Source organism: Scyliorhinus canicula, chromosome 21, assembly GCF_902713615.1.
Source record: "Scyliorhinus canicula chromosome 21, sScyCan1.1, whole genome shotgun sequence".
NCBI classification, from domain to species: Eukaryota; Metazoa; Chordata; class Chondrichthyes; order Carcharhiniformes; family Scyliorhinidae; genus Scyliorhinus; species Scyliorhinus canicula.
The window spans coordinates 62,761,025-62,786,993 of NC_052166.1; the positions used below are offsets into that span (position 1 = coordinate 62,761,025).

The 25,969-nt window shown below is 45.5% G+C and overlaps 1 protein-coding gene across 4 annotated transcripts in view; it reads right to left on the bottom strand.

Annotated features, from left to right (window-relative positions):
• The window catches only part of LOC119955771, a 168,717-nt gene that overhangs the window by 16,428 nt on the left and 126,320 nt on the right, over positions 1–25,969 (bottom strand). For 3 of the 4 annotated variants that reach the window (XM_038782306.1, XM_038782305.1, XM_038782304.1), the window contains exons 25-30: positions 18,140–18,264; positions 16,159–16,270; positions 13,536–13,696; positions 11,085–11,236; positions 3,013–3,086; positions 57–2,890 (exon numbers count right to left, since the gene is read on the bottom strand). In XM_038782306.1, coding sequence (XP_038638234.1) covers positions 57–2,890; positions 3,013–3,086; positions 11,085–11,236; positions 13,536–13,696; positions 16,159–16,270; positions 18,140–18,264 — 3,458 coding nt within the window. The remainder of the gene's footprint in view (positions 1–56; positions 2,891–3,012; positions 3,087–11,084; positions 11,237–13,535; positions 13,697–16,158; positions 16,271–18,139; positions 18,265–25,969) is intronic. The other variant, XM_038782303.1, reaches the window with a different exon arrangement.

Below are 25,969 nucleotides of genomic sequence, written 5' to 3' on the forward strand. Positions count from 1 at the left end.
TTCCCGATCAGGTTGAAACACTTATTTTATTTGGGTAGAATAGTGTATTTACTCACAGTCATATAATCCACTGCAGTCAGAGGATAGAGGATACCATTTGAGTTTAATTTTCTATTGCTTTTTTTCTTGATTTGCGTGCATTCTTTTGCTGCATCACCTATGAATTTTGTCAGCAGATGTTCAGTCACGTTTTCTATGAATTCTTCATGATGGCCACTCTTTGTAGTTCTAATTTGATCTTTGACTGGTACACAGTTTATTCTGAAAAGGTCTCGAGCATCGGTGAAGGATTTGTCACGGCCTCTCTGCCCTCTGAGCAGGCTAATGTTCTGCTGAGCAGATTTGGCACAGTCTCGGGTGATTCGATGTCCATCGCGTGCCTTTTCCCTTGAACCTTTGGAGCTTTGATTTTGCTGCTCTCTGATTCTGGTCAGTTCATCCAAAGTTTCTTCCACCAGATATTCTGAGAGACGTTCTGTAACTTCATCCACCACCTGACTGCCGTCCTTACCCCAAGTACCTTGCGAAGCCCGTGCCCCGTCGAAGCCTTCCCAGTTTGCGCGAGCAGCCAATTGCAATTCTGGTTGCGCTTCAGAATCCAGAAAATCGTGAGAGGTTACAAAGGATTCCACCGCCTTTGCGCATTCCAGAATGATCCGTTCCAGTTCAGGCCCACCCACCCCGCCAGGTTGTGGTTCTCCCTGACCAAGTCGGCACAAAGCTGGCTGTTTGCCTCTCAGCAGGGAAGTATCCTCCTTCTCATTTGCCTTCTCTTCGGATACCTCTTCAAAGGAATGAGCTTCGTTCGATTCATCGTGGATGTTTTTGTAGCTGCGCCCACATGCTCCGGCAGGGAACAGGTCTTCACTGTGTGTGATGTCTGTATCAAATTCATAATCAGCCCAAGGGCATGGGATGTTGTCGGGAGTAATAGGGATGTCATATTCATTTATGTATTTAAAATGTTTAATCCCACAGGAAGTTCCATCGTTGTCTTCTTTTGGATTATTCAGTTCTTCACCAGCCCAACAACTCTGGTCAAATAATGCATGTCCTTCATTCTTGAAGGTACAAAGCTCATTATGTCTCACTAACATCTGGATTCTATCATCATTAGCTGTTTGATGTTCTGTTTGAGGTATGTGGGTACTTAAGGATTCAGGTAAAAGAATATTTTCCTCAACAAACTGAGAGCTATTTCCCTCTTCTCCACAAGCTTGGAGCGATCGTTTCTCTGGTGCAGAATATTTTGTTTCTTCATCCATCTCTTCAACGGGAGGAGGAAGAGGAGCAAAATCATCAGTGTTCACCAAATGGTGTTTTTCACCTGGAGATGGTAACCCACGGTTTACCGAAGAGTTATCAACAGATAGCGGCGGTAGATCTTCAATTCTAACTAATGTATTTTCTGCAATGGCAGATGGAAGCTCTTCGTTCATTAACAAAATAATTTCTTCAGGTGGTGCAGGAAAATCTTCAGCTTCAAAAACAATATCAGCTTCGTCTGGAAGTGCAAAATCTTCACTTGCATAAAACATGAATTCATCAACTGGAGAGTTTAACTCCTGTATGTTGAACATACTGTCTTCGTCAACTGAAGATAGCAGCTCCTCTTTTATAGATGAGATTTCTTCTACAAGAGATGGCTGTTCCTCTGCAGCTAATGAGCCAAATCCTTTGGCTGAAGCCAAGTCTTCCTCTTTGCATAAAGACTCCATTAATACTGGAGATAAAGACTGGCTACCACATGACTTCTGTTTATGTTTCAAAGATGGCAATTCATCACTTCCAGACACAATGCCTTCAACCACAGGTGAGCTGTCTGCTCTATACAGGGCTATTTCTTCAACTGTTCCACTTCTGAATGGATGTGTTTGTTCCAGCAACGATGGCAAATTTTGGTTTGCACATAAACCATATCTCGTGGACGATTGCACCGCCCCATTGCCCATCGAGACTTGGTCTTGGCCTTTGGAATTTCCTTCAGTGTTAGCAGTGACATAAATGCTTGAAAGGGGGAGCACTGGTGAAATAAGGTCTGCCGTCCTGGGGCAACTGGCCAGAGCCAGTTGACCACGTGTTAAAGCTGCGTTCCCTTTCAGGACATGGCTACCACCTGAGGAAAGAGGAGTTGCGGTTGGTTCACAGGAGTTATCGGGCAGGCCAGCAGACGTCGTTTCCTGGCAATCCACCTCCCTTTTTGGTTTAAGCACTTCATTCCCTTCCAACTCTAGCGCGGGTTGGTGGTTAGATGAAGCCCTGAAACTAGAGACCTTTTCAGAATGATCAGGCAATCCAACCCAACTTTCTTTAGTGTCCACTGAAGTTTTGACAACATTATTAAGTTCTATGCTCTCTTCTGCTTCCAGGTTGGTATTGTTTTGTAATAAGTGATGGGCAGACGTTTGCAATAAGTTATCCATTGACTTGGTCGCAAAACCATCCCAGTCATCATTTAGGTGCAACTTCCTTCCAAACAATGGTTTTGTTAACAATATTTGCCCAATTCCTTCTTCTTCAAGTACAACGGTAGAATTTTCAGTCAGCGCGCCATCAGAGGAACCATCGTTTTGACTTCTATTGCAAGCTGAATAGTCAGGGTCGCTATTTCGCAGAATCTCTTCCTCGCAGAGCAGAGATGAGTCCAAAGACTCAATAATTATATCTGAACTTCCGGATGATTCTGCAGACCCATAAGGGGTAAGCATTCCTGATTGGTTTTCCACACGCTGATCCCCATCGTCTGGCACACAGGAAGGTGGGAGTTGGGAGACAGGATCATGGGATGATTGGTCTCCAAGCTCAGACTCACCAGGTGGACAAATCATATCCACAGATCCAGTTGTCAGTTGTGGCTTCAATATCCTTTCCATGTCTTTAGTTTCTTCACCTGAAGGTACAGTGATAATAAGACAAGAGCATGTTGGACACTGTGTGATGCTCAGTGCTTCCATTAAAAGGCAGCAGATATCTTAAAAATTAGAATAATAAAATCATTACCCATCTCCCTACCTTGTTTTGAAGGCGTGTCTTGTGGTTGAAAGATCTCAGCATTTGGTTTTGCAGGATGCTTGGAGATGTTAGACCTAAACAGAAAAGGAAATTGTGCATTAGTAACTGCTCCCAGGCATCTTAAACAAGACCCAACATCAACTGGATTTCATCTCCTGGTGGCTTTGCTGAAGATAATAATCGTTACAAAATTAAACTGTGAATTTAAAGAGGAAGAAGAGGGATTTAAACAGTTTCACTTATAAAGTAAAAATGGGAAAATACGTCATTTGAAACATGGGAGTCTGGCAGAACCTGAGAGTACATGAGAAAATGTAGGGGAAAATCCCACGAAGGGTTAACAGCAGCCGCAAAAGAAGGTTTTGAAATGCAGATAGCCTTTATCAAACAGGCGTTAAGAAAACTGCTTGTAACAACTCAAGCCGTAAAACTGATTCATGTCTTTCAAGTTAAAGCAGATTGAACTTTTAGTTACATGAAGAGAAACAATATTTTGCACCTTCTTGGAAGTTAATTATTTTAGTAAGCAGTTATAAAAGAGTTTCCAGGATTGAAACTTGGTAATTTGGTGCAGTGAGGTAAATCAGCAAAGGTAAGTGGAAAATCTAATTCTGCTGTTTTTCAGTTAAAAGTGCAGTGTGGAGCTTAGTGTCTGATTGGTTGAAGCTGCCCCCACCCTAATTGCTGAGAGGCAGTTATCTGTCAATCACCTGAGGCCTGTTTAGGGGCACATTGTATTCTTCTCTTTGAAGTTAAGGTATTTTTTGAGTCATCGGTTAGCTGAGGTCTGTATAAAAGACAGACAGACAGCGCACACAGTAAGCTAGCACTTTTCCAGGAGACACATCCGGAGTGAGACTCATCCAGAGTGGGGATTGAAACTTGGTAATTTGGTGCAGTGAGGTAATTTGGTGCAGAGTGTGAGGAGGTGCTTTTTAACCCTGGTAAGTGACTGGTAAGTAGTCTCTCTTTTTCTTTTCATTGTCTAATTTATTTATTTTTATTTTGAAATTCTAGTTGTTTAAGTTTACCAAGGGTTTAAGACATGGCAGGAGATCCCAGACCCGTGTCATGCTCCTCGTGTGCGATGTGGGAGCTCAGGGACACGTCCACTGTCCCTGGCTCCTTCACGTGAAAGAAGTGTGTTCAGTTGCAGCTCTTGTTAGACCGCTTGACGGCTCTGGAGCTGCGGATGGACTCACTTTGGAGCATCCGCGATGCTGAGGAGGTCGTGGATAGCACGTTTAGCGAGTTGGTCACACCGCAGGTGAAGGTTACTGAGGGAGATAGAAAATGGGTGACCAAAAGAAAGAGCAAGAGTAGGAAGGCAGTGCAGGTGTCCCCTGCGGTCATCTCCCTGCAAAACAGATATACCGCTTTGGATACTGTTGAGGGAGTTGGCTCACCAGGGGAAGGCAGCAGCAGCAAGGTTCATGGCACCATGGCTGGCTCTGCTGCACAGCAGGGCAGGAAGAAAAATGGCAGGGCTATAGTGATAGGGGACTCGATCGTAAGGGGAATAGACAGGCGGTTCTGTGGACGCAATCGTGACTCCAGGATGGTATGTTGCCTCCCTGGTGCAAGGGTCAAGGATGTCTTGGAGCGGCTGCAGGACATTCTGCGGGGGGTGGGGGGGGGGGGGGGGGGGGAGGGTGAACAGCCAGCTGTCGTGGTGCACATAGGCACCAACGATATAGGTAAAAAACGGGATGAGGTCCTACAAGCGGAATTCAGGGAGTTAGGAGTTAAACTAAAAAGTAGGACCTCAAAGGTAGTAATCTCAGGATTGCTACCAGTGCCACGAGCTAGTCAGAGTAGGAATGTCAGGATAGCTAGGATGAATGCGTGGCTCGAGAGATGGTGCAAGAGGGAGGGATTCAAATTCCTGGGGCATTGGGACCGGTTCTGGGGGAGGTGGGACCAGTACAAACCGGATGGTCTGCACCTGGGCAGGACTGGAACCGATGTCCTAGGGGGGTGTTTTCTAGAGCTGTTGGGGAGGGTTTAAACTAATGTGGCAGGGAGGTGGGAACCGATGCAGGAAGTTGGAAGGTAGTAAAACAGGGACAGAAGCAAAAGGAAGTAAGGGGAAAAGTGCAAGGCAGAGAAGACATAGTCAAAAATCTAAAAGGGCGACAGTACAAGGTACAGTGACTGAGGGGAGCTCAGTGAATAGGCCCAGTAATAACAAAAGGAATAAAACTGGAGATGTTAAGATTCAAAACAGAGGTAAAAAAACCAACATAAGTGTACTTTACCTGAATGCTCGTAGTATTCGGAATAAAGTAAATGAGTTGATGGCACAAATCATCGTAAATGACTATGATTTAGTGGCCATTACTGAAACATGGTTAAAGGATGGTCACGACTGGGAGTTAAATATCCAAGGGTATCAAACTATTCAGAAGGACAGAGTGGATGGTAAGGGAGGTGGTGTTGCTCTGTTATTTAAGGATGACATCCGGGCAATAGTAAGGGATGACATCGGTGCTATGGAGGATAAGGTTGAATCCGTTTGGGTGGAAATCAGGAATAGTAAGGCGAAAAAGTCACTGATAGGAGTAGTCTATCGGCCACCAAATAGTAACGATATGGTGGGGCAGGCAATAAACAAAGAAATAACTGATGCATGTAGAAATGGTACAGCAGTTATCATGGGGGATTTTAATCTACATGTCGATTGGTTTAACCAGGTCGGTCAAGGCAACCTTGAGGAGGAGTTTATAGAATGTATCCGCGATAGTTTCCTAGAGCAGTATGTAATGGATCCTACGAGGGAACAAGCGGTCCTAGATCTTGTCCTGTGTAATGAGACAGGATTGATTCATGATCTCATAGTTAGGGATCCTCTCGGAAGGAGCAATCACAATATGGTGGAATTTAAAATACAGATGGAGAAAGTAAAATCAAATACTAGTGTTTTGTGTTTAAACAAAGGAGATTATAAGGGGATGAGACAAGAACTAGCTAAGGTAGACTGGGAGCTAAGACTTTATGGTGGAACAGTTGAGGAACAGTGGAGAACATTCCAAGTGATTTTTCACAGTGCTCAGCAAAGGTTTATACCAACAAAAAGGAAGGACGGAAGAAAGAGGGAAAATCGACCGTGGATATCTAAGGAAATAAGGGAGAGTATCAAATTGAAGGAAAAAGCATATAAAGTGGCAAAGATTGCTGGGAGATTAGAGGACTGGGAAATCTTTAGGGGGCAACAGAAAGCTACTAAAAAAGCTATAAAGAAGAGTAAGATAGAGTATGAGAGTAAACTTGCTCAGAATATAAAACAGACAGTAAAAGTTTTTACAAATATATAAGACAAAAAAGAGTGGCTAAGGTAAATATTGGTCCTTTAGAGGATGAGAAGGGAGTTTTAATAATGGGAAATGAGGAAATGGCTGAGGAACTGAACAGGTTTTTTGGGTCGGTCTTCACAGTGGAAGACACAAATAACATGCCAGCGCCTGATAGAAATGAGGCTATGACAGGTGAGGACCTTGAGAGGATTGTTATCACTAAGGAGGGAGTGATGGGCAAGCTAATGGGGCTAAAGGTAGACAAGTCTCCTGGCCCTGATGGAATGCATCCCAGAGTGCAGATGCACTAGTGATAATTTACCGAAATTCACTAGACTCTGGGGTGGTCCCGGTGGATTGGAAATTAGCAAACGTGACGCCACTGTTTAAAAAAGGAGGTAGGCAGAAAGCAGGAAATTATAGGCCAGTGAGCTTAACTTCGGTAATAGGGAAGATGCTGGAATCTATCATCAAGGAAGAAATTGCGAGGCATCTGGATAGAAATTGTCCCATTGGGCAGACGCAGCATGGGTTCGTAAAAGGCAGGTCATGCCTAACTAATTTAGTGGAATTTTTTGAGGACATTACCAGTGCAGTAGATAACGGGGAGCCGATGGATGTCGTATATCTGGATTTCCAGAAAGCCTTTGACAAGGTGCCACACAAAAGGTTGTTGCATAAGATAAAGATGCATGGCATTAAGGGTAAAGTAGTAGCATGGATAGAGGATTGGTTAATTAATAGAAAGCAAAGAGTTGGGATAAATGGGTGTTTCTCTGGTTGGCAATCAGTAGCTAGTGGTGTCCCTCAGGGATCCGTGTTGGGCCCACAATTGTTCACAATTTACATAGATGATTTGGACCAAGGGCAATGTGTCCAAGTTTGCAGATGACACTAAGATGAGTGGTAAAGCGAAAAGTGCAGAGGATACTGGAAGTCTGCAGAGGGATTTGGATAGGTTAAGTGAATGGGCTAGGGTCTGGCAGATGGAATACAATGTTGACAAATGTGAGGTTATCCATTTTGGTAGGAATAACAGCAAACGGGATTATTATTTAAACGATAAAATATTAAATCATGCCGCTGTTCAGAGAGACTTGGGTGTGCTAGTGCATGAGTCACAGAAGGTTGGTTTACAAGTGCAACAGGTGATTAAGAAGGCAAATGGAATTTTGTCCTTCATTGCTAGAGGGATGGAGTTTAAGACTAGGGAGGTTATGTTGCAATTGTATAAGGTGTTAGTGCGGCCACACCTGGAGTATTGTGTTCAGTTTTGGTCTCCTTACTTGAGAAAGGACGTACTGGCGCTGGAGGGTGTGCAGAGGAGATTCACTAGGTTAATCCAGAGCTGAAGGGGTTGGATTATGAGGAGAGGTTGAGTAGACTGGGACTGTACTCGTTGGAATTAGAAGGATGAGGGGGATCTTATAGAAACATTTAAATTATGAAGGGAATAGATAGGATAGATGCGGGCAGGTTGTTTCCACTGGCGGGTGACAGCAGAACTAGGGGACATAGCCTCAAAATAAGGGGAAGTAGATTTAGGACTGAGTTTAGGAGGAACTTCTTCACCCAAAAGGTTGTGAATCTATGGAATTCCTTGCCCAGTGAAGCAGTTGAGGCTCCTTCATTACATGTTTTTAATGTAAAGATAGATAGTTTTTGAAGAATAAAGGGATTAAGGGTTATGATGTTCGGGCCGGAAAGTGGAGCTGAGTCCACAAAAGATCAGCCATGATCTCATTGATTGGCGGAGCAGGCTCGAGGGGCCAGATGGCCTACTCCTGCTCCTAGTTCTTATGTTCTTATGTTCTTATGTTCTTATGTTCTTCAGTTGAATTGGGTGACAAATGTTTAGGTGTGAAATCCTGCTGACACCAGTTGAATATGGGAAGCCGGAGACGACGTGTACACAGGTTAACCCCAAATCGGGGCCAGAGTTCTGACAAGCTAAGGGCACTATTTGGTAATAAAGCAACTTTAGAAGTGACAGGAACCAAATGTAATACCCCTCTAGGATCAAAGCACTTTTGAACATTACAAGGGAAAAAATGTAATCAAAGTTTGATGAACTAAAGTCATGCTCAACATGAATACGTAGTCATGTTAGAAGTAATTAAGACTAAAGGTACACTGAACAGTCAAGAGCAAAACAAAGTTACTTTACGATAATGCCATATAAACTTAATAACTGCTAGAAGGGCAATATAAACCCTAAATCGGTAACAGCCAGCAGAGTCAGCTCTCATAACTGCCCTCGGTCATGGGAAGGATAGAACACAGAAACCGAGCAGAACAGCGAACCCATCAGGAGAAAACCAAAAGCTAAAGAAGAGAGATTGTCAAGGCAGACCTGAAGGTCTAACAACTGACCAGGAGGATCCAAAGAAAATATCTTTTTGCCGTTCTGTAAAAACAGTGATTTTATCTTTTAAAGGAAACATATAATAATAAAATAACTTAAAGTTTTAACCTGAAACAGTGGTTATTACAAAGTCTACTTTACTTACTTAGCAACACGGGACCCAGGATCGATGCTACTACGTGGTAAGTAGATAAAATCTTCTATGAAGATATGGATTACACCGGGGGATAACTTGAAAATATAGACTGACCCGAATAGCACCACCTAAGTCTGCATAGGAGTCAGGGAGTGAGAATCCCTGTTCACCATTTAGAATGTCTTATTGACCCTTTTTGGGATAGGGGGAATTCTAAGAATAGTGGTGAGTTTTGTACTTCACGCTATAGGCAGAGAGGATGAGGAATCAAAAGTGATTCTGCCTCAAACTCAAGAGTGGTGTCTGTAAACTGTTTGAACATTTCTTATGCTTTTTGCTCCTTTATTTTCTTTTATCTAATTGCTTCTCAGTTTTCACTTATTTGAAATGTGTAAAACTCTAACAGGGCTTGACAGGGTAGATGCCGATAAGCTGTTTGCCCCGGGCGAAGAGTCTAGAAGATTGGGTCACAATCGTAGGATAAGGGGCCAGCCCTTTCCAGCTGAAGGGGAGGAGAGAATTCTTCACTCAGAAGATTGGGGAGCTTCGGAATTCTCAACATATTCCAACAGGGTTGGACAGGCTGGATGCAGTGGGGGGGGGGGGGGGGGGGGGGATGTTTTCCCTAGTTGGGGAATCTAGAACCAGGGGGCAGTCTCGGGATACACGGTAAACCATTTAGGACTGAAATGAGGAAACATTTCTCCACTCAAAGGATAGTGAACCTGTGGAATTATCTACCACAAAAGGCTGTGGAGGACAAGTCACCGAATGCATTCAAGAATGATGAGATGATAACTTTGAGATCATCATGGCATCAAGGGTTATGGGGAGAAAGCGGGAACATGGCGATGAGGATCGGCCATGAACATATCGAATTGAGGAGCAGGTTCGAAGGGCTGAATGGCCTACTCCTAGTTTCTATGCTTCAATAATCAAGACTGGGATCAATAGATTTTGGAGACGAAGGAAACAAGGGCGATGGAGGAAGGGCAGGAAAGTGGAGTTCAAGGAAAGTTCAGCCATAATCTTGCTCAATGGTGAAACAGGCTCAAGGGGGCAGATGGTCGACTCTTCCAGCTTTAAAAAAAAATGTTGCCTCCAATTTCTCATTGTTCCGGTTCTTCACTCAACCTCCTCCGTTTGATTCATCTTGTTCTCCTGCCTCTATACTGTTTATCATTTCACTAACTGAAAGCAAAATATGCAGAGGGAGGCGAGGCGAGTGTCAAAACAGCTGAGTGAAAGTGGCTTTGGATGGTGAGAGATCATCTACTTTTGGCTGTGCTTATCGTAGTGTGCCCCACTTACATCCAAGGGTCAAGGGGAAGAAACGTACGGTAGCACAGTGGTTAGCACTGTTGCTTCACAACGCCAGGGACCTGGGTTCGATTCCCGCTTGGGTCACAGTCTGTGCGGAGTCTGCACGTTCTCCCCGTGCGTGCGTGGGTTTATTCCAGGTGCTCTGATTTCCTCCCACAAGTCCCGAAAGATGTGCTGTTAGGTAAATTGGATATTCTGAATTCTCCCTCTGTATACCCAAACAGGCGCCGGAATGTGGCGACTGGCGGATTTTCACAGTAACTTCATTGCAGTATTAATGTAAGCCTCCTTGTGACAATAATAAATATTATTATAAAAGGCTAATTATGGAGAATTAATTCAACTCTGTATAAAAAGCAGCTGTGCCAATGTTAGTGCAATGCAATCGGTGTTTGGGTGCTGACATTCTGATTTTCAGATCCACACTTGCAAGAGGAAAGTTGGGAGCAAGAGGCAAGTTCATGGGCCAGAACTGGGAACAGGTGGAAACTTTTGAAGGAGAGAGAGAGAGAGAGGCAGACAAGTTTATCAGTACATGTCTGGAGGCCACTTTCTGTGCTGTGTAATTCTATGAACGACAGGCTCAATAGTCAGTGTCAGCATTCAGGACATCAAAGCTGAGCTTGCCTCAATGAGCACACTCTGCCATCCATAGGCCATTTGCTGAAAAATGCCGGATCAGGAGCGCTAGCTGAATGTTTCCCATCCTTTCCTCTCAAGGACCCTGCGTCGGAGAGTAGGACCTCATCTGCTGCCATCACCACTAACCCTGAACTCTCTGGCCTCCAATTTAATTGCTCTTTCTGAACGCGGAGCATTCATTTCATCTCCTCGCAGCTCAGATTTCAATTTCATAGACCCGATATGACACGCACCACTCTGACGATTAATAATGTCCTCCACATTTTGAAGGATGGCAAAGATCTATTTGTAACAGTGAATTTTTTTCCCCCACCTGTCATCTTTGTACCTTTGCAGCCAAGGGAATATCATTGGTGGCTTGTACTGGGAAACAGCAGGGCTTTTAATTTGTGGCTTTCGCATTAGGTTGAAGTCAGCATCAGAAATCAATTCAGCCTGTGTCTTGCTGATAAAGGCATCGTACTCCTGAAACAAACACAGCGGAAATGACAAAAATTGTTCCTGTCACAAAAGGCTGGGCACATGGTTAAAACACAAACACAAGAATGACTTCAGAAGCGAGAGGCAGCATCACTCAAGAGTTCAACTGGCAGTTCAAACATTCTTCATCCCAGAGTTTGAGTGGCTTCTGATGATTAGATTCGACTGCTCCGGGTTCAGTAATAATTCAAAGTTGTTTATCTCAAATTACGTGACAGCCGTTTTCTTAACACGTAAACGTCTGAATTTCTCGTGAGATTTGCAATGCGTTAATAAAAATGAGTGGATAATTCATTGTTTTCAATGCCATATTCATTGTGTGAATATCAACAGCTCATTGGCCGTGAAGCACTTTGGAATATCCTGAAGAAAAGAATGGTGCTATATAAAGGCAAATTCTCTTTTTAACCGGTCATGATGCTTATATTTTAAAAAAGCATGGGTCGGGTTTCTCCGCTCCGTCAGCCCCGTGTTTCCAGCACGGTGCGCCCCCGCCAGCAGCGGGATTCTCCATCCGGCAGCCGCCCAATGGGGTGTCCCGTTGTGGGTCACCCCACGCCGCCAGAAATCGCACGGGTGTGGGTGTGATGTCGGCGGGGCGGAGAATCCCGCCGACAGAGAATCCAGCTACTGTTCTTTCATGTGATGTGGGAGGGGCAGGCAAGGCCAGAGTTTTTTGGCGTTCCCTAATTGCCTTTGAACTGAGCGGCTTGCCACCCCATTTCAGAGGACAGTTAAGAATCAATTGCTGTGGGTCTGGCGGCTAATGACAGCCGGAACAGGTAAAGGTGGCAGCTTTCCTTCCCTAAAGGACATTAGTGACTAAGGTGGGTTTTTACGATGATTTTTCATGCTCATCATTCAATTTCTGATGATTAATTGAATTTAAATTTCACCAGCTGCCATGGTAGGATTTGAATCCTAAGGAACAACCTAACGCAAAAAAATATAGTCCATTCTGGGCTTGTAGTGCTAGGGACGACCCCGCTATCTAACGGCAGTACTGTGATTTTCGGCTACAGTAGGTAATGGCCCGCCGAGGCAGCACTCAGTCTCATTTCCTGCACTGAGCTACTCCACTCCTCGTGAAGATATCAGAGCGCCGTCTCTCACCCCCCCCTCCCCCCACTCCCTGGCGTGACCCCCAGACTCTCCCAACGTCCCAGCTCACCTGTTGGGTGGATCCTTGAGCCCCCACCACACACCACCTCATATGGGCAGGGCACCTCAGGGCTTGATACCTGGCATGAGCAAAATGCCACCTGGACATCTTGCCCAGCCAGCCTGGCAGTGCCCCCTGGCCGTACCAGGCTGGCACCCAGGTGGCACCATCAAGGTGCTCAAATGGCATTGCCGGGATGCCAATCACCCAGGAGCCTCCAAACCCACGCACACACGGGGAGGACGTGCAGACTCCGCACAGACAGTGACCCAGCCGGGAATCGAACCTGGGACCCTGGAGCTGTGAAGCATTTATGCTATCCACTATGCTACCGTGCTGTGATCAGTGCTAAATGGCGCCCGACTGGGGTCTCCTCGGCGAAGCCTGTAGATCTCGGGAGCCATTTAGATCTAGTGTCGGCAGAGTTAAGCCCGCTCTTATACTCACCACTCTGCAAGTCTGGGTCCCGCACATTGTGGGTGGGATCCAGATAGCGATGAGCTGCACTCATCCAGGCAAGTGGATCATGAGATCTCGGTAGATCTTGCGAGGCGTAACGACTGTCGGGAATCCCGGAAGAGGATTCTAAAGGGATTTACCAGCAATATCCCACCCCGATTCCGCCGGGACATGGCCAGTATAATCATGCTCATGTCATCGGACTATTAGTTTGGGCCTCTGAATTACAAATGCAGTGATCATCACGACTCCAACATTTCCTTACATGTAGCTCCCAGTGATGTACAGAAGGTCATAAGTTCATCAGTTCATAAGATATAGGAGCAGAATTAGGCTATTCGGCCCATCGAGTCTGCTCCGCCATTCTATCATGGCTGATATGTTCCTCATCTGCTACCTACAATGTTACAGACCAAGAGCTGGATTGCGAAATCAGCCAGAGAATCTCCTCCCTAGAACACATGACCTAGGAGCGGGAGTCGGCAATTTAGCCTCCCGAGCCTAACACCCTCAATGTGATCATGGCCGATCCCAACTCTACCGTCCTGCTCGTCTCCATAACCCTTCAACCCATTACCAGTTAAAAATCTGTCTAACTCCTCCTTAAATTTACTCACTGTCCCGGCATCCACCGCACTCTGGGGTAGCAGATTCATTACAAACCTCCAGCTGTCTACACAGCTCAGCTTCCTCCATCTTTAATTTTTCCCTCCGCTGCCTCTTCTGCTCACTCCGTAAGTTGTACATCATTGCTTTACGCCTTGCCACTTCACGCCTTAGTGGAGAGCTGCGGTTTTCCCCCGTGGCTGGTTCCAGGGGTGGCTCTGGAATGAAAAATACCAACCAGTTTGTTGTCTGGTTAATGAAAAGCCCCACTGAATGCAATGGTTTGGAACTAGGAGTGAGGACTCATCCCTCAGATACTGTGGCTATGGCAAACTGTGGCTATGGCAAACATCTGGTGGAATATGTTCCACTTGCCTGGATGAGTGCAGCTCCATGGACACTCAAGAAGCTCAACACCATCTATGACCATAAGACAAAACATAGAAGCAGAATTAGGCCATTCGGCCCAACGGCTCTGCTCCACCATTCAATCATGGCTCATATGTTTCTCATCCCCATTCTCCTGCCTTCTCCCCATAACCCCTGATCCCCCTATGACAAAACAACCTGCGCGATTGGCACCCCATTCACAAACATTCACTCTCTCCACCACAGGCCAGCAGCACGGTTCGATTCCCGTACCAGCCTCCCCGAACAGGCGCCGGAATGTGGCGACTAGGAGCTTTTCACAGTAACTTCATTGAAGCCTACTCGTGACAATAAGCAATTTTCATTTTTCATTTCACAGTGTGCACAATCTATAAGATACATCAACTCACTAAGCCACCTTCAGTGGCACCTTCCAAATCTAGAAAGACAAGGGCAGCAGATGACTGGCAACACTATAACCTGGAAGTTACCCTCCAAGCTACACACCATCCTGAATTGGAAATATATTGCCGTTCAATCACTGTCGCTGGGGCAACATCCTGGTACTCCCTTCCTAGCAGCATTGTGGGTGTACCTACATCACATGAACTGCAGGGGTTCAAGACAATGGCTCACCACCATCTTTTTAAGGGTAATTAGTGCTGAGCTATAAAAATGCTTGGCCCAGCCAGCGATGCTCATGTCCAGTGAAAGATCAAAAAATTATATTTATGAGAGTAACCTTGTCAGTAACATATAATTAGACTGTAAAAGCTTCTATAAGTATGTAAAAAGGAAAGGAAATAGTGAAGACACATGTCTTGCAGTCCAAAACAGGGAAATATGTAATAGAGAACCAGGAAATGGCAGACCAATTAAACAACAACTTCAGTTCTGTCTTCCCAGAAGACGACACAAATAACTTCCCAAAAATGCTATGGAACCAAGGGTCTAGTGAGAAGGAGGAATTGAAGGAAATAAGCGTGACTAAAAAATAGTGCTGGAGGAATTAATGGGATTGAAGGCTGATAAATCCCAAAGGCTGATAATCTGCATCCCAGGATACTAAGGGAAAGGGCATTGAAATAATGAATGCGTTGGTTGTCCTCTTCCAATGGAAAAGGAGAGCGCACTGCCCACCGAGTCGCCATGTTGCTCCGACACCCACTGTACAACAGGCAAAGTTTCGGATTTGAACTGGATCACAGGATGCCGCAGGGTAGCATGGTGGTTAGCATAAATGCTTCACAGCTCCAGGGTCCCAGGTTCGATTCCCGGCTGGGTCACTGTCTGTGTGGAGTCTGCACGTCCTCCCCCTGTGTGCGTGGGTTTCCTCCGGGTGCTCCGGTTTCCTCCCACAGTCCAAAGATGTGCGGGTTAGGTGGATTGGCCATGCTAAATTGCCCGTAGTGTCCTAATAAAAGTAAGGTTAAGGGGGGGGTGGTTGGGTTACGGGTATAGGGTGGATACGTGGGTTTGAGTAGGGTGATCATGGCTCGGCACAACATTGAGGGCCGAAGGGCCTGTTCTGTGCTGTACTGTTCTATGATGTCCTCACCCATCCAGTTCTATCCAGACTCTTCCCCCCTGAGACGGAAATTATTTCAGCCGCTCGTGTGCTTTGGAAGCACTGGAGGGGAAGACAGACAGACACAGTGATCGCACGAGGGTGGCCAACACTCCGGGAGTCTCCAGGAATGGGAATCTCCTCCAGGACATGGCTGTGCACGACCCTGAAGAAAAATCATCGGGACATTTAAAAGGTTTTTTTTGTGACTTATCTTTGAATATTTTTCTTCACAGGATTTTTATAATCTTGTAAATGGTGTGTGGGGAGGGGAGGGTTAGCCTGACAGTCAGGCATCATCCAATTACGTAATTAATCTTTTTGCTTTCCAGTTGGTGTAGGAAGGCAATGTTCATGAGAATGGATGTGTTGACCGACTAATGACTGGAAAGGGGGGATTGGATTGGTTTATTGTCACGTGTATTGAGATACAGTGAAACATTTTTTTCTGCGTGTAGCTCAAACAGCTCATTTAGTACATGAAAAGAAAAAAAAATGTGATAAAACATCCAGGAATAAATTTAACCGCAGTTGGCAACTCTAGCTCGTACCCTCATGACAGAATAGCTTGCTTAAATTCATGGGCAGGCACACGTGCAAAAGATGGCCACTTAAGCTGAAGAAAGCACCACAGGGCAACAGGGATCCAGTATCCCTTCAGGAGAATGGAGGAAAAGGTTAGCAGGTAACAAAAAGGGAGATTTAGAAAGGAAAAATTGGAGTATGAAAGGTTCCCCCTCTTACCAGTGGAAAGTGAACATTGCTCTGATCGAATCTCAGCCACCTCCGCCGCTGACTGTTCAGAAGGTTTCAGAACAATTGTGGCCATCTGCTCCAAACCTTCAGCGGGAGGTTCCTATAGTGGGGTGAAGCCAAATATAAATAATTCTCACTTGAGCCGCAAGCTTTGAAACACAGAACTGAATCCTACAGGCAGAGATCAGTTGGCCAGTGTGGCACAGTTCAGTCACATTCTAACCCCAAGTGGTTTGCCATCATGTCGGGTGGCACCCCAAGTGGTTAGCACTACTGCTTGCCTCACAGTGCCAGTGAAGTCTTGATTATTAATGAACTCTGCACATTTCGACATTGCATGAGAATTGGTCAGCTCTGTTTTATTGGATTTGATTAGTGTTTTACTTATTCTGTGTAAAACATGACGAGTAAAAGTCGGCATAGTCCCAGATGACTACAGGCGGGTGGCGATTTAACCTGAGGATCACCACATCTCAGGCAAGGTTGAGAAGACGGGGCCTTTACGAATAACCTCAGCCAGCGCGGGAACATGACTAATGAACTGTACATCAACAGATCTGTTTTCACTGAATGTCAGGAAATACTTTCAACATTTGTAGTTGGGCATTTACTGAAACTATGAACTCCTAATTTATGAAACGATCAGATAAAATTCCAGTCCATTAATCTTTGGAGTGTCCACTTTATCTCTTTCCCCCCCCCCCCCCCCCCCCCCATCCTTCACTTTTATTACTTTGAAGGTTCAATCACCTGTAGGTGACATTCCCTATTCCCAGATGTGTACCTGGAAACGGGGCTATTGGCCAAAGTGGGGGTGAAGGTTTGGGGGGGGGGGGGGGGGGGGGGGGGGGAATGTGTGGAAGAAATAAATAAAATTGCTCTCATCCTCACTCAACAGTCACACAAGCCTTTTCCAGCAGGGATGACTGGAAGACTGTCAGGAGAAGATGTGTAAGCTGATGTATTTTTCTTTCCTCAGTCATTCAAGTGCACCAAGAGTTGAAGCAGACGACCTTGGTCTGAAAGGCCACACAGAGGGTGATTCACTGACTGACACCCGAGAGTCAACCATCTTATTTAATGAAGACAATTATTTATAAACCACCAGCTGCGATATTACTATTATCCCGGACCTGACCCCAATATTTTATTTTAACTTGCGCTCCAGAATTGATTGAATGCAGAAATAAGAATATGGTACATTAAAACAAACTTTAATACAACAAAGTATTATAACTTTAACATCGTAAAGAAAATAGGTTACAATTACCAGTTAAACAAGGCTTAACAATGACAATGAAACACTAAATCCTAACTGCTGTCTTTTATCTCCACTCAAGCAAAACCCATCTCAGGTCAAAATTCACTTTCAAATACAGTTAGCCAACCCAGGAATACTTGCTATAAAGAGATGACTTGGATAAGCTGCCACGAGAGAGAGATTCTTCAGGAAGCCAGTTTGCAGATTCTTGCCTGTGTCAAACTACTGTTTAACCTACCAGCCTTTTAAGAAACTGCTGTTCTGTTCACAGGCAAAGTGTCTTTTTTTTAAGTAAACTGCTTTGAGAGAAACTGCTGGTCTGTCCAGAGTAAAATTTTCAACTCAACTGAAACTCAACACCTGACTACTTCAGCTCCTGACTCCTCCCATCAACTACATCTTACTAAAGCTAAACACAATGACTCTAAATATCTACTCCCCAGGTAGCCTTCTTTATATAAACAAGATTCCATTTGCCCAACTTCAGGTAAACAATATCCATGGTTAGAAATTATTATGATCTTACTTTTATGATGCTTTAATTGTACCCTTTTAAGCCAAAAAGAAATAGGATTTTATTTTGATAAAAGCATTACTGCAGCAGTCATACACACACATTGGAAATTTAGGCTTTTAACCCTTGCTGCACAAAATACATATAATACAATATATATCTGAAATTCCTACATGACTCACAATTATGCTTACCATATTCTGTTGCCCTTGACTCTGCTCATCCAAAGGGCCATGTGCAGCCAAGGTCACTGCTTTGAGAGAGCCAAAGAGTTTGTTAGATATGGGTGAGTGTGAGCATTCCTCGTCATTCCAATTATCTAATTAGGGGAGAACACAGAAGAGAATTGCAAGGAATGGAAGAATACGTCAGGTAACACACCCACAGATTGAGATGATCCCTCATTGAATGCTGCTCTGTGCTGAGCTCAGTAATCACAGTCAGATTTATGATTAAAGAGCCATCTGTGGCACCCCGAGTTAGCAAGAGACACATCAAACCCGGATCCTCATTGTCTACAGTAAATAAAGAACATGCATTTATATATCTCCTTTCACGGCCTCATGATGTTCCAAGCATCTCTTGAAGTTGTAGTGTAGAAAACACAGCAGCCAATTTACACACAGCAAACTCCAACAAACAGCAATGTGATAATAAGAACAAATACATAGAACATACAGTGCAGAAGGAGGCCATTCGGCCCATCGAGTCTGCACCGACCCACTTAAGCCCTTACTTCCACCCTATCCCCAGGGATAATGACCAGATAATCTGGACAGTGACATTTGTAGAGGGGACAAAGTTTGGGGAGAACACAGGGGAGCAGTCCCTGCTCTTTCTCAAATATAACATTTTGATATTTTTTACAGTTACCTAAAACGGTTGACAGGGCAATGATTTAATTCTCATCTGAAAGACAGTAACTTCCCCAGTTACCGCACTGGAGTACCATTGTAGGTTATGCATCAAAGCCATTGGAACAGGATTTAAAGCCACAATTTTCCACTTCGCAGATGGTGTGCTACCCACTGAGCATAGCTGATGCTTCTATAGGTTCGGGCCGAGCCAGTACAGTGACCTGTGCATCACAGGCATGTACAAATGGCAAATTAGTTTCAACAGACGCAAGTGTAAGGGAGGAAAACTGAAACGGCAACATTTTGCTTGGATATGAAAGTGTAAATGGAGTAGAGGAGCAAAGGAATTGAGTGATCACAAATGATTAGACGTAGCAACATGGGTTAACAAGGCCACAAAAATGCCAACAAAGCTTTAATGTTCATTCATAATAGATATAGGGCTCCCTCAAACAGCCTCATCGCCCCCAACCCGGTGACGCGGTGAGGAAGTTAAATCTCCCGAGAGGCCTCTCGCGACATTAGCATGCTCGGAACGCCTTGCGAGATCTAATGAGATGTAATGAAATCTCGCGAGACATCACTATCTGGACTTTGCCCTCAGTGGGCGGGATCCAAATTTGCATATTTACATGAGCAGTTAGAATCACTTAAATATGTCTGCCCTGGATTCTCCCAAGGCCCGGGATTGAATGTTCATGCCTGGGAGACCTCGCCACACATACGTGGACCATGCGTAACGACAACTGAGGGCGTCTCCTAGGCCATTGGAGGCCCCCTGGGTGGTCGGGCTCTGGCAGGGTGTTACCCTGGCACTCTGCTGGCACCTGGGCACCATGGCACTGCCAGCCTGGCACCTTGGCACTGCCACTTGGGCACCCTGTCAGTGCCACCCACATGTGAGGTTGGCACTGCCAGGGTCTGGGAGCACTCTGCCCTTATGAGGTGGGCTGAGGGAGGGCTTGAGGACCCCCTAACGGGTCCAGAGATCGAGGAGGCATTTAAAAATGAAGATAGGTGCGGCCTCAGCAGGTCGTTCCTTGTCGAGGTAAAAAAAAGAGTTCCGTTTGAGAATGGGGTCTTGGCACTGAGGCGCCGATAACCAGGCCCTAAAACGTGCCCAAAACGGGACTCTTTTATCGCGTTAAATTGCGCCCATAATCGATATCCAGAGCAGCTTTGGTAAACTTCTGCAGTACCTTAGTTCGACCACATTTGGAAAACTAACAATTCTGGTCTCCGTATCATAAAAAGGATATAGCGACGCCGGCAAAGGTACAAAACTAATTCAATGGATGATACCGGAACGGAGAGGAAATACTGATCAAGAAAGGTTGAATGCGTGAGGGCTCTTTTCTCTGGAAAAGAGAAGGTGATAACAGAGGTTTTTAAAAATTATGACGCAGATCGGGCTCAAAGATGTTTCTACGGGTGGGATTTTCCGGCTTTTTCCGCTGGCGGGATCTTCCGGTCTCATCAAAGGCAACCTCCCCCTCAAGGGGGAGTTGAGGGGAAGTTGGATAAAAAAGTGAGGGAAAATGGAATGGAGGGAAATGCTGACAGGGTTAGATGAAGAGAGATGAGAAGAATCTCACACAGAGTAGAAGTACCCACTGTAATCCTTTTGCTCTGAATGGCCTGTTTCTGTGCTGAAGTCACAGTGTAATGCTCTGTAATTGTATGCAAGGAAACATTCCAATGGGAGATCACATCACCACCCCCCCCCCCCCCCACCCCCCTCTGCCCCACTGCCTTGTTTCCTTCATTGGGTGGTTAAGAGTTAAAGAAATGGATTGTGGCATCTGAAGGGACATTTAACCTGACCTTTCCCACTGGGACTGACCATCTGCCTGAATGGCGTCTTCAATGTTTGACAGGATCTAAAATCATTGGCCCCCGGGGGCAGCAAATGTCTTTTACAAAGCCAGGAGGGTGCCTGCGCTTCGAAGTCAAACTCACACTTTGGGAGCCACGTGGAAGTTTAAAATATCTGACCTGACTCTCGCCACAAGTCTGAAAAATACCTCACTATTTTTACTGACAAATGTGCAAAAGTTGAAATCAAAATTAATGCAAATTAATTTTTAAAACCCACTTCTGTTTTAAACTGTGTAAAAGTTCTACCCGTTGATTTCCTTTGTCCCAATTTTCTTTTCTTTTATTATTTTTGGGCCGTGGATCCAGAATCGGAATGTGCCTTTTTAAAAAATAAATTTAGAGTACCCAATCATATTTATTTTTCCAATTATGGGGGAAATTTAGCGTGCCCAATCCACCTAACCTGCACTTCTTTGGGTTGTGGGGGGTGAAACCCACGCAGACACAGGGTGAATGTGCAAACTCCACACGGACAGTGACACAGGACTGGGATTCGAACCGGGTCCTCTGTGCCGCAGTCCCAGTGCTAACCACTGCGCCACATTCAGCCAGAATGTGCCTTGAAGCAGAGGACTCAAGCTGAAGCAGCCTGCTTGTCGGGATAGTGTGTACCTCGGTCTTGTATTTTGGAGAGGAGACACAGACTTGTCGCTGCCAAGTGGATCTTAGGAACCAGCTTTGAACAAAGTGGGTTTGATTAGTTGCTGGCAACCGGTGGGCTGGCTAGGGACAGTGTTCTGCCTGATATCAGTCAGTGATTGATTCCTGCATGATACTTTCTGAGAAAGTTGGGCAGAAGTGTTTAGACCTTGGAAGTGAAAGGAACAGTCTCTCTCTCTCTCGCTGAAGTAAAGAACTGGTTCTAAAACTAGTGAGTTCCTGGCACATTTTTGCTGTAAACTTGAAATGATCTTGAATCTAAAGAGAAGTAGACAACCTTGCCAGAGAAAACCATCTCAAGCCTGGAAGGAAGAAGTACTGAAACAGAAGCTTGAACTCCCGAAAGACATTAACTGGAAGCCATCCCAGTGCATCAGAGATCTTTTATCCTTTTATTTTTATTCGCATTTTCTTTACCTCTCAACCACTCTTTCCCATCTGTGTTGTGTGTCTTTGTATGTGTGTTTATTTTATATATATATGCAGAGAGAGAGAGTGTGGGGGAGGGCGGGGGGGGGGGGGGGGGGGGGGGAGGGGGGGTTTGGAAAGGGGTATTAGATAATCAGTTACATATTTTGTTCAGTACATAATAAAAGGTTACTTGTGTTAAAATTACAAACCTGGTGACTACAGTTTTTTGGGCTCAGCCGAGGTCTTCAGGTATTTAAAAAAAACATCTAATTTCACTTGTGTTGTGGCTTTGGGTCAAGCGGGGCTGGAATTGACTGCACACCAGCCCAGGGGTTCGTGGCCAATGGGCAAGTCTTAGAATTTGAAAATACGAAACAGGCAGTTGCGTGTACTTCAAAACACCTTTTGGCATTTGCAGGGAGGAGTTGACATTGTGGGAATATCACTGGGAATGTCAGTGGACTAGAATTCCAGAGGCCGGGGCTAATGCACTGGGGACGCGAGTTGAAATCCACCACGGCAGCTGGTGGAATTTAAATTCAATTAATAACATCTGGAATATAACGCCAGTCTCAGTAACGGTGACCCATAACAATCAACAACTGCTGCAAGCTGGTTGTTCTTTGGGGAAGGAAATCAGCCACCTTAACCCTGTCTGGCCGACAAGTGACTCCAGACCCGCAAAAATATGGCTGACTTCTAACTGCCCTCTGGAATGGCTGAGCAAGCCACTTGGTACAAGGGAAATTCAGGATGGGCAATAAATGCTAACCTTGCCAATGGCACCCACATCCCATTAAAGAATAAAAACGTGAGGCACTCGAGAGCTGCAGGTCAGCAACTCTCAGAGATTCCTCCAGGAAACGTCACCAAACTTTATCATGTCTCTGTAATCCTCCGAAAAAGATAGCAGGGGCTTCATCCTCGCACAAAGAAATGATGGGAACCTGGAACTCTCTCTCCTGCAAAATAAGGTTGGGAGTCAAATTAACATATCAAAAGGGAAATTGATAAACCTGTGGGGTAAGGGAACAGAGTCAAGGTCCTGATCAGCTGTAATCTAATTGAATGGCAGAGCAGCCTTGGAGGGGCTGAATGCCCTCCGCCTGGAAAGTTACAAACTATTTGCAATAGAGCACCAGGTTATTCAGCCACATGCCAGACATTTTCTCCTCCCAATCCTCCATATAACCCATCAGCAAACCCTCTTATCCCTTGGCCTCTTATGTCTTTATCTAGATTTCCTTTAAATGCATCTGTACTATTCATCTCCAACACTATCAGGGGTAGTAAGTTCCACATTCTATCAAGATTCACTGCAGGAACCAAGGTTCCTTTGACAGCATCTTCCAAACTGATGACCATTACCACCTAGAAGGACAAGGGCAGCAGACACATGGGAAGACCACCAGCTGCAAGATCCCCTCCAAATCACCCACCATCCGATTTGGAAATCTATCGCCGTTTCTTCACTATCAAAATCCTAGAACGCCCTCCCTAACAGCACTGTGGGTGCACCTACACTATTTGGATGCAGTGGTTCAAGAAAACAGCTCGTCACCATCTTCTCAAGGGCAATTTGGGATGGGCAATGGGCAAAGCATGCTGGTCTAGCCAGCGAAGCCTACATCCCTTGAATGAATAAAAAAGAAACATTCCGTGGCACATAATTTTCTCCCGAATTCCCTATTGGATTTATTAATGAATATCTCCTCCCCCTCCCAGTTCTGGTGTCACCCACATGTGAACATATTTGCTCTCCATTTACCCTTTCAAACCTTTTAATAATCTTAATGACCTCTATGTGGTCACCCTCCAGTCTTCTTTATTCTAAAGAAAACAGTCCCAGCCTCTTCAATCTTTACTGATTGGTGTGACCTTTTGTTTCTAGTATCAACTGCTCCTGCTTCAACGTTCTTACCCTACCTTACTATTAATTTGTATCAGTGTCAAACCAAGCACTCTGAACAGCAGATAAAGCCTCTGAATCAATCTCCCTTAATGGAAAAAAAGGATGCCAACAATCCCAGTGAAAAGTGCCACTGAAGAGGCCCTTAATGCACAATGTGAAACATTGCCAAAGGATATTGTCGTCCACTAAACTCATAATGGCTGGCAGACATTGGCAAGTTCTCAAACCCCTTATAGAGAGTTCAGTAGCAATTAGTTCTGGCTTATTTATGCCACATTGAAGCGACTGGGTATTAAAAAGCAACATAAGTTACCCTCATCCTCTTAAAATACTAATTGAGTGTAACAGAAAGCCATGCCAATTAATTCTGTGCAGACTATTATTTCCTCTCTCTTCCTTTTAGTACTCCTCACGGATATTAACGATGGAATATTTTCATCACAAATCCCCTTACCGAGACCACTCACTACTGTACTCTGACTAAGTATTTCCTACATTGTTAAGGGTGTGTGCTGGCACCTGTGGCTCAGTGAGTAACCCCACTTGCCTCTTGCTTTGGAAGGTGATGGGTTCCAGCCCTCCCCATCCCTCACTCCTTCAGAGGCTTTCAGTCAGAGATCTTGAACAAATTCGGATCTTTCAGGTGAACGTAAAAGATCCCGTGAAGAGCACTTCTCTCATGTCCGAGCCAATGTTTATCCATCAACCAAACATCACTGAAAGCAGATTATCTGGTCTTTGACCCTCTGCTGTGTTTGGACACTTGCTGTGCACAAATTGGCTGTTTCGTTGACTGAGGTTCACAAAATATCATTGGCTGTGAAGTGCTCTGTGATGTCCTCAGCTCATGAACGTGTGTATATAAAGATTCTTCATCTTCTCCCCCGCCCCACCCATCTCACGAGATGTCGTGATCGGAGGCCCCCAGGTTGGTCAGGCTCTGGTACCCTGCCACCCCGATGCCAACTGTGGTGAACGTAACATGATAAATCAAAATATGTCTTTGTAAGCGCAGTAGCGTTATCCGACCACTAGGGGGAGTAGCTCTGGGAGTGCTCAGGAGCTTGTACAGGGCTCCACCCTTGGCTCCGTCCATGACTCCTCCCCCTAGTGCTGCTGTATAAATACCCTTGTCCAGAGTTAGCCTGCAGTTCACTGAGAGTTCATCAACGGGTAACAGGCTGGCGGTGTCAAGGTGCCTGAGTGCCAGCTTGCCCATGCTGGGGATCGGGTCCGGGGGTTCCCTGCCTTATGAGATGCGGTGAGGTGGGCTCAAGAATCCTCTAATTGGTAAGTTGGATCGGAGGGGGTGGGGGCTGCAGGCCGCATTAGGGAGTCGAGACATCGAGTACAGGATTTAAAGATGGCGCCCCGATCTCTTCCTGTACTAAAGAGCTGAGCCCGTCAGTGCAGGAAATGAATGTAAGTGCGGCCTCGGTGGGGTGCTCCCCGCAGGGACCCCCAAAAAAAACAAAGCCGCCTTTAATAGCGGGGTCGTTCTCGGTGCTGCAGGCTTTGAGAAACACCCGGCTATTGATGCCAGGCAATGCAGAGGCAGTGAGGAAAAAACAACTTTTCTTTGGATCTGAAGTCACATGTCGGACAGATGGCAGATTTCCTTCACTGAAGGGCATTAATCTGCCAGATGGGTTCTTTGCTACAATCCATTAGTCTCATGATCATTAATGCTGAGATGAGCATTTTATTCTAAATTTATTAATGAATCAAATTTAAGTATGCCTGCCTGACATGGTGGGGATTTGAACTAATATCAGTTCAGGCCTGTGGCTCATTAGACCAGGAACATTATTACAATCTTACCATTCAGGTTAACTACCCTATCGCTACCTACCACCCCCCTACCCCACCGAAGTCCCCCCGCCTCCCCCCCCCCCCCCCACACACACACAGCATCACCACCCCCCAACTCCTCAACACACATTCATGCCTTCTCCCCAACTCCTCAACACTCTCTCCTGCCCATTCCCAACTCCTCAACACTCTCAGCATCCATTCCCAACTCCTCAGCACTCTCTCCTGCCCATTCCCAACTCCTCAACACTCTCAGCATCCATTCCCAACTCCTCAACACTCTCTCCTGCCCATTCCCAACTCCGCAACACTCTCAGCATCCATTCCCACTCCCTCAAACACTCTCTTCCTTGGCCCATTCCCCAACTCCCAACTCTTCCTGCCCATACCAACTCCTTCACCGATCTTCCTGCCCATTCCCAACTCCTCACCACTCTTCTCCTGCCCATTCCCCCCAACTCCTCAACCACTCTCTCCTGCCCATTCCCCCCAAC